The following is an 8,759-nucleotide window of genomic DNA, read 5'->3' as shown; positions in this document are numbered from 1 at the left end:
TTCCACCTCATTTCAATAGGTCAGCCCATAGGAACATGTAAGAACATGGTCTGGGTCCAACCCATCACTAGGTTACCTCCATGTCGACCCGACACGGCTATTTCCCCCCTCAAAGAGACGACGGTATTGCCGTACATGAAGGGGGCACACTCGGAGAGCCGCGACGGGCGTCTACGCATGTCACATCGCTTTCACACATGCATTAGAATCCGAGCGATGTTTCGATGGCATAGCTACCCCCGACAGCCATCCGATCGCACTAACCCTAGCCCCGTTGACCCTTAGATTTAGGCCTTTGACTTGCGTCGGACGGGCTTTGACCAGTGGACTCTTCCACCTTGTTTCGAAAGGTCAGCCCATAGGAACATGTAAGAACATGGTCTCAGTCCAACCCATCACTAGGTTACCTCCATGTCGACCCGACGCGGCTATTTCCCCCCTCAAAGTGACGGCGGCATTGCCGTACATGAAGGGGGCACACACCGGAGAGCCACGACAGTTGTCTACGCATGTCACATCACTTTCCCACATGCATGAGGATCCGACGCGATGTTTCGGTGGCATAGCTACCCCCGGAAGCCACCCGACCGGACTAATTAACCCTAGCCCCATTGACACGGAGATCTAGGCCTTTGACTTTCGTCGGATGGGGTTTGAACAAAGGACTCGTCCACCTGGTTACGATAGCTCAGCCCATAGGATCATGCGTGAACACGGCCTAGGCCCAACCCACCACTAGATTTCCTCCGACTTGACCCGGTGCGCACGTTTCCCCCCTCAAAGTGCCGCGGCAGCATCGTACATGAAGGGGGGACACATCCGGGACCACCGCGACGGGCGTCTACGCATGTCAGATCACTTTCACACATGCATGAGGACCCGACGCGATGTTTCGGCGACATAGCTACCCCCATCAGCCACCCGATCGGACTAACCCTAGCCCCGTTGACCCGTAGATCTAGGCCTTTGACTTGCGTCGGACGGGCTTTGACTAGTGGACTCTTCCACCTTGTTTTGATAGGTCAACCCATAGGAACATGTAAGAACATGGTCTTAGTCCAACCCATCACTAGGATCCCTACATGTCGACCCGACGCGACTACTTCCGCCCTCAAAGTAACGGCGACATTGTCGTACATGAAGGGGGGCACACCCTGGAGAGCAGCGACGGGCGTCTACGCATGTCACATCACTTTCACACATGCATGAGGACCCGACGCGATGTTTCGGTGGCATAGCTACCCCTGACAGCCACCCGACCGGACTAACCCTAGCCTCGTTGACCAGTAGATCTAGGCCTTTGACTTGCGTCGGACGGGCTTTGACCAATGGACTCTTCCACCTCGTTTCGATAGGTCAGCCCATAGAAACATGTAAGAACATTGTTTGAGTCCAACTCATCACTAGGTTCCCTCCATGTCGACCCGACACGGCTATTTCCCCCTCAAAGTGACGACGACATTGTCGTACATGAAGGGGGACACACACGGGAGCGCCGCGACGGGCGTCTACGCATGTCACATCACTTTCACACATGCATGAGGATCCGAGCAATGTTGCAGTGGCATATCTGCCCCCCGACAGCCACCCAATTGCAATAACCCTAGCCTCGTTGACCCGTAGATCTATGCCTTAGACTTGCGTCGGACGGGCTTTGACTAGTTGACTCTTCCACCTCATTTTAATATATTAGCCCATAGAAACATGTAAGAACATGGTTTGGGTCCAACCCATCACTAGGTTACCTCCATGTCGACCCGACACAGCTATTTCTCCCCTCAAAGTGACGACGGCATTGCCGTACATGAAGGGGGCACACCCCGGAGAGCCGCGACGGGCGTCTACGCATGTCACATCACTTTCACACATGCATGAGGATCCGAGCGATGTTTCAATGGCATAGCTATCCCCGACAGCCATCTGATTGCACTAACCCTAGCCCCGTTGACCCGTAGATCTAGGCCTTTGACTTGCGTTGGACGGGCTTTGACCACTGGACTCTTCCACCTCGTTTCGATAGGTCAGCCCATATGAACTTGTAAGAACATGGTCTCAGTCCAACCCATCACTAGGTTCCCTTCATGTCGACGCGACGCGGATATTTCCCCCCTCAAAGTGATGGCGGCATTGCCGTACATGAAGGGGGGCACATACCGGAGAGCCGCGACGGGTGTCTACGCATGTCACATCACTTTCACACATGCATGAGGATTCGATGCGATGTTTCGGTGGCATAGCTACCCCCGACAGCCACCCGATCGGACTAACCCTAGCCTCGTTGACCCGTAGATCTAGGCTTTTGACAGACGGGCTTTGACCAGTGGACTCTTCCACCTCATTTCGATAGGTCTGACCATAGGAACATGTAAGAACATGGTCCGAGTCCAACCCATCACTAGGTTCCCTCCATGTCGACCCAACGCGGCTATTTCCCCCTCAAAGTGACGGCGACATTGTCGTACATGAAGGGGGGACACACACGGGAGCGCCGCGACGGGCGACTACGCATGTCACATCACTTTCACACATGCATGAGGACCCGACGCGATGTTTCGGTGGCATAGCTACCCCCGACAGCCACCCGATCTGACTAACCCTAGCCCCGTTGACCCGTAGATCTAGGCCTTTGACTTGCGTCGGACGGGCTTTGACCACTGGAATCTTCCACCTCGTTTCGATAGGTCAACCCATAGAAACATGTAAGAACATTGTCTGAGTCCAAGCCATCACTTGGTTCCCTCCATGTCGACCCGACACGACTATTTCTCCCCTTAAAGTGACGACGACATTGTCGTACATGAAGGGGGACACACGCGGGAGCGTCGCGACGGGCGTCTACGCATGTCAGATCACTTTCACACATGCACGAGGACCCGACGCGATGTTTCCATGGCATAGCTACCCCCGACAGCCACCCGATCGGACTTACCTTAGCCCCTTACGACATGTATGAGGGCCCGATGCGACGCTCTGGTCCCACTGCTACCCCAGGGCCCCCGTCCCGCCTAACCGTGTAACGATTGAACACGAGATCTAGCCTTTGACTTTCCGTGAGGGGGGCGCACCCCGGACGTGAGGGGGTTCACATCCCGGAGACGCGTGTAGGGCGTTTGCAACCACCACAATATTTCTGTAGGCAGAGCTGTTTTTGATTTTAATAAAATATAAGGACCTATATTCAAAGAAAATGACGACACATCATTAACGTATTCGAAAAAAGTACAAAGTACATATATATTCATAAAAATAATAATACATTTATATTTACACATGGTACATGTAAGTTAATGAAATTATATATATATATATACACACATGGTGCAAAGAAAAGAAAAAAAAACTATGCCTACGGCAAAGCCGTCGGCATAGATACGGCCAGGGCCGGTGGTCGACGCGCTGCGGATCGATGACGTGGCAGATATGCCGACGGCAGCCGTCGGCATAGATGCTGGTCGGTGCACCCCGGATCGATGATGTGGCTTTGTGTATCTATGCCGACGGCCAGACGTCCAGCCGTCGGCATAGATTCGACGGCGTCAGCCCCCGGACCGGGGCCCGTCGCCGGCCCCACATCTATACCGACGGCCTATGTACGCCGACGATGGCCGTAGGCCTACTATTCTGTAGGCCGACGGCCTTTGCTATGCCGACGGAGGCTGTCGGCGTAGATGTAGATATGCCTACAGCTTTTCTGTGCCGAGGGCTTTTAGAAAGCCGTAGGCATAATACCAACTATGCCGACGGCCCCGATAAAAAGCTGTCGGCATAGAATAAGCCGTAGGCGTAGTACGTTTTTCTGGTAGTGTGCCTCCTTATGGAGCATTTGGACATTACGGAATGAATTTTGCTTCCAGGGGCGCACTTGGAGAGGCCCGGGCTGCGTTTTTGTCAAACTAAGAGGGATTTTGCAACAATGACGGGTTCTCTGCGATGCTGTTCAAGTGAAAGTACTGAGGAGATTTGTTTTGCTGTTGGACAAACATCGGGGAGAGCTGCTGAGGATCGTATGGAGCCAGGACCCTGATTAACTTTCTCTTCATGTGGTGTGTAATAGAAGTTTAATCCAGATGCTAGGTTTCTGGTGCTGGTTTGTTTCAGTGATGTTTTTTAGCCTGGTTTTCAGGACATGTACGCTTTTGTTTTGTCATGCCTGGATGGTTGTACTTTTGGTCTGCTTCATTTTAATAAAATGGGACAGGGGAAACCCTTTCTTTCAATTTTTTTTTGATTAAATGGGGTAATATCAGCCAGAAACAACGTCATTACATATGTCATGATTTCTGTTCTTGATCGAGTGCCACATTGGCAGATCTCTTTATGCACATGATCTGCGAATCTGAATATCTCATTCGAACTCACGTGGATGGAGTGCATGCACCTTCTTGGCATTTTGTCTACCAAAACGCCGCCGAAATGGACCAATGGCCTAGCATTTTTGGCCTATTAATGGTAAGGATCATCTGGCCGAGACGAGACACAAGAGAAAACACGTACTCCACTATCACTATGGGTTCTGGACCAGTACTCCGAGTGGTCAAATCCTGCTTCGTCACGCCCAGCGGCGAGACGCCGCGGAAACGGCTGTGGCTCTCCGCGCTGGACCTGGTGCTGGCCAGCAGAGGCCACACACCGCTCGTCCACTTCTACAGCGCCGGCGACGTCGCCGCCGCCGGCGACGGATTCTTCAGCGTGGCCAGGCTCAAGGAGTCCCTGGCCAAGGCGCTGGTGCCCTTCTACCCTCTCGCGGGCCGCCTCGGCGTCGACCCTGATGGCCGGTTCGAGATCGACTGCAACGGGGAGGGCGCCCTCTTCGTCGTGGCTCACTCCGACCGCACCTTCGACGACTTCAGCGACCACAAGCCGACGCCGGAGACACGGAGGCTGTTCTGTCCTCCCGTCCAACCATCGTCCGTTATACTCGCCGTACAGGTCACCTTCTTGAGGTGCGGCGGCGTGGTCTTGGGGACGGCCACGCACCACGCCGCGGCGGACGGCCCCAGCACGTTCCACTTCATCCGGACGTGGGCGGGATACTGCAGGGACGGCGAGGGCGCGGCGGTAGAGCTGCCGTGCCACGAACGCGGCCTCCTCCGTGCGCGCTCCCCGCCCGTCATCCACCCCGACACCATCCCCACGTTCTGCAGCAGGCTACCCCAGCACGATCCGTCCGGCGCCGTCGCGACCCAGGTCTTCACCTTCTCCGAGGACCAGCTGCGCGCCCTCAAGCGCCATTGCGGCGGCGCCAGCGCGTTCTGCGCCGTGAGCGCCCTCGTGTGGCAGTGCGCCTGCGTCGCCCGGCGGCTGCGCCCGGAGGCGACCACGCGCATCAACTTCCCGGTGGACATCAGGCACCGCCTCACGCCGCCGCTGCCGGCCCGCTACTTCGGCAACGGGGTCGTCAACGTGTTCGCCGCCGCCGCGGTCAGGGACGTCGTGTCGGAGACGCTGGCCTCCGTGGCCAGCCGGGTGAGATCCGCGACGGAGCGGCTCGACGATGAGCTGCTGAGGTCCGCCGTGGACTACTTCGAGGTGGCGGAGAAGGACGGGCAGACGGAGCAGAGGGGGAACCTGCCGGAGACGGAGCTGCGGATGAACAGCTGGTTCCACCTGCCCATGTACGACGCCGACTTCGGGTGGGGGAAGCCGCGGGTGATGACGAGGGCGGAGGCCGTGCGCGGCGGCTGGGTGTACCTCTTGTCCGGCGGCGGCGATGGCAGCGCGCGCCTGCTCATATCTTTGGAGCCGGTGACCCTCAGCAAGTTCGAGCGCGCAGTTGCTGAACGCCAAGTTCTGCTACTGGCCGGTGTACATGCTAGGCTGTGACCATGCATGCAGTACGGGATCTTTTCATTCCCATCAACGGCGGATTCATCATTGCATCGATCGGACGCGTGGCCGTTGGATTGGATTTGATCGTTTGCTCAGTGCACATCACGTGTATCAGCTCAATGGTGATTCTTTTTCCCAACACTAGTAATTGTGTACGTGCAAATGCACGTCTTGATTAATGCGTAAAAACGTGTTGTTTTATGTTAATTTTTATTCAGTTTTCAAGCTATATAATACATGCATATAATTTTCCAGCAAGATCAATCTTTCAGCTTTTGTTGACTCTGGAAGGTTTTATCTCGTTACAACATTCTATCAAATAAAAAGGGTACAAATGAATAAACCTTGTGGCTATCGGAGGAAATTTCGAGGCTAAAAATTAATATATGTAGTAAAACTAATATGTGGTAGAAACCACGACTAAACTATTTTAATTGTTTATAGAGTGCATCGCACATTTTCTGTAGTTTTCTTGGGGCTGCAAGATGAAAACAATTCAAGACTTAGCGTCTGTTCGGAGTTTATATCATATTTGGACTAAAACAATTCAAGACTTAGCACCTGTTCGGCAGTCCTCCCGGAGCGGAGTGTGCGGAGCGGCGTTTTAATAACTATGCAAATTAACACTGGACGCCACTCCACTCCGGCGCGGAGTCCGGGAACGGAGGGGGTACGAACGTGTCCTTAGTATTTGTTCAGAGTCTCTCCGCTCCGCGGCTCTGCTTTCGAAGCGGACGGAGTTATAGTTAAAATTCATGGAGCGGCTGTACAGGTGCTCTATAGATTCTTAAATTTTAAGGAGCTGGTGGATTACCGAAAGAGTCGTTAGTTCAAAACTACAATCGCGAAGCCCATGTCTCCCTAAAAATAAGACCATGTATCCCACATCCTATCAACATCCCATATAAAGAAAATTAATAGTGGAGAAAAACTTTGTTTGCTCCAGCAGCAATCGTGTAGATGCGGAAAACAAGTTGAGGAATAAACTTCAGGTTGTGAGAAATTTGAAAGGTACTATGACCACAACAACCACCTCTCGTATTTTATACAAAATCTTAGAGCAATTTGATGAAAGCAATCAAATTGAATGTCTGTGGTAAAACCTCATTGACAAATCTAACAACTCACCGCCAACACAAAAGCCAAGATAGCAAAATTAGTAATTCCAGCAAATATTTTTTGTAACATGAAATGAGAATTATAGATCATAACTCATACAAATAAACATATGGTAAAGTTTGTGCTGGCCGACCATCTAGATTTTCCTGTCAACAGTTTTCTAGAAATTAACCATGTCTATATAGTAAATGTTAGCTTGTGGTAATGTTCTGCATGACCTTGAAATTGCATTTTTTTTACGTCTTCAAGCATCTGCATCCAAATAATTAAGAGAAAAACAAATTATACACTTAACATGGATCGATGATCTATGGAAAACTTACTTTTCATGTCAGTTTGTTCTACATTATGGAAAACTTACTTTTTCATGTCAAGCTATGCAACGGTACAAACAAATATCACTTTACCCCTAGTTTCATACATACATTAAGCATAGATAGTTTATCCCTTGTCATAAACTCATTTTGGCTTATATACAATGATATAATCACAATAGTACATATGTTATAGCCATCACTCAAGCTTCCTTCAGTGTAACATAGCATCCCTTCAATGTTGTCAACACAGCGCAATACATAATCTAGAATAAGAGAACAAATGTATGTCCATGACTTTTCAACCATCAATACACACTCTAACTATCTTTTTAAGGATTACTAATTGCAGAGGGGTCATCATGATGATTTAAAACCACCTTGAAATTACATGCAAATCATCATTTAAACCATCTTGAAATTATCTACAAGCAAGAAATACAACCAAAAGCAAACACAAACACTCTTAACATACCTTCAGTACATGGTTGCACAGCAGGCCCATGTGTGCAAATTGCCCAAACTCGCATTCGAATTCATTGCCTCCATCTAGCATTGTAAGTTAGTTTGTAACCTTGTATGAAATTTTCGAGCACTTCTCTCTTTTCTCTGCTTCACTATAGATCACGATCTATGTCTTATGTTTTTCAATCTCTTCAACCTGATAAGCCCCACACTCATACAAAATGTGTCCAAAATGCTCAAACATAGTCGTCGTGTATATCTTGCTGGTATGCCTCTCCACCGCAAGGTTCGCCCTCAGTAGTGGTCTCCCCTAAATATACCAAAATTAGGCAAAAGTGAGTGCTTATGATTCTCTCTATGTTGTGCAATATATCATCCATTGTCTCCTGCCCGTAGAATCAGAGCAGGGACTCATGTCTACAATACCTTATGTGCTCTTCACCAACTTTACCATGCATGTGGTTATGTACAAACTTTCGATCAGCTTATGAGATGAAACTTTGTACTCCAGTATATGTGACTTTCTGACAACAAATAACTCACAGCAACAAAATGTACTCACCGAGTAGACACAGACTATTTCTTGCATGCATTTTACCCTCTCCACATTTAGCTGGCTCTTCCCGTAGCGAATGCCAAAACCTTATTCCCATGAATATAGATTGTAAAAGTCATAGTCTCGCCCAAGGAGTCGAATGTAGTTCCAAGAACATGTGTGATCACATTTTTAGCCGTCTTCTCTGCAAAAAATCTTATAGCCCTCTCGGACGCACAACTTCGATTCAGACACGGAGCCTGCAAACACATGGCAGTAAACATGAATTATCTGAATGCATGCTACAAACTCCTCTGAACACACAAAGCTATAGCCGCCTGTTTTCTTTACTGCAGTCCATTTTTCTTTACTACAGTCTTTGCATCACTGATATCAAGGGGTTTCAGTTTAATTCAGTTTTCTAACTACTATGAAGTCTGAACCCAGAAACCTATAGATCCATGATTTCTTTTGTTTTGTCATTTTTGTGTACTATT

General features: G+C 50.0%; 1 protein-coding gene and 1 long non-coding RNA gene across 2 annotated transcripts; one reads left to right on the top strand and one right to left on the bottom strand.

Annotated features, from left to right (window-relative positions):
* The first annotated feature begins 4,360 nt into the window (after positions 1-4,360).
* On the top strand, positions 4,361-6,087 carry LOC123431004 (hydroxycinnamoyltransferase 4-like). Its single transcript, XM_045114828.1, has one exon. It carries the CDS (start codon positions 4,414-4,416, stop codon positions 5,821-5,823), a length of 1,410 nt encoding a protein of 469 aa, XP_044970763.1. The 5' UTR covers positions 4,361-4,413; the 3' UTR covers positions 5,824-6,087.
* Positions 6,088-6,867: 780 nt separating this feature from the next.
* LOC123431003 lies at positions 6,868-8,759 on the bottom strand. Its single transcript, XR_006623003.1, has 3 exons — positions 8,290-8,759; positions 7,738-8,037; positions 6,868-7,200 (listed from the first exon to the last, which is right to left on the bottom strand). It is a non-coding gene; the product is annotated as an uncharacterized LOC123431003 (long non-coding RNA).

This window comes from Hordeum vulgare, chromosome 2H, assembly GCF_904849725.1.
Source record: "Hordeum vulgare subsp. vulgare chromosome 2H, MorexV3_pseudomolecules_assembly, whole genome shotgun sequence".
Taxonomy (NCBI): Eukaryota; Viridiplantae; Streptophyta; class Magnoliopsida; order Poales; family Poaceae; genus Hordeum; species Hordeum vulgare.
This window is presented reverse-complemented; position numbering and strand designations above follow the sequence as displayed.

What these genes read in the sequence shown, in the direction of transcription:
- LOC123431004 (XM_045114828.1), top strand. Translation starts at nt 4,414, where the DNA reads ATGGACCAATGGCCTAGCATTTTTGGCCTATTAATGGTAAGGATCATC.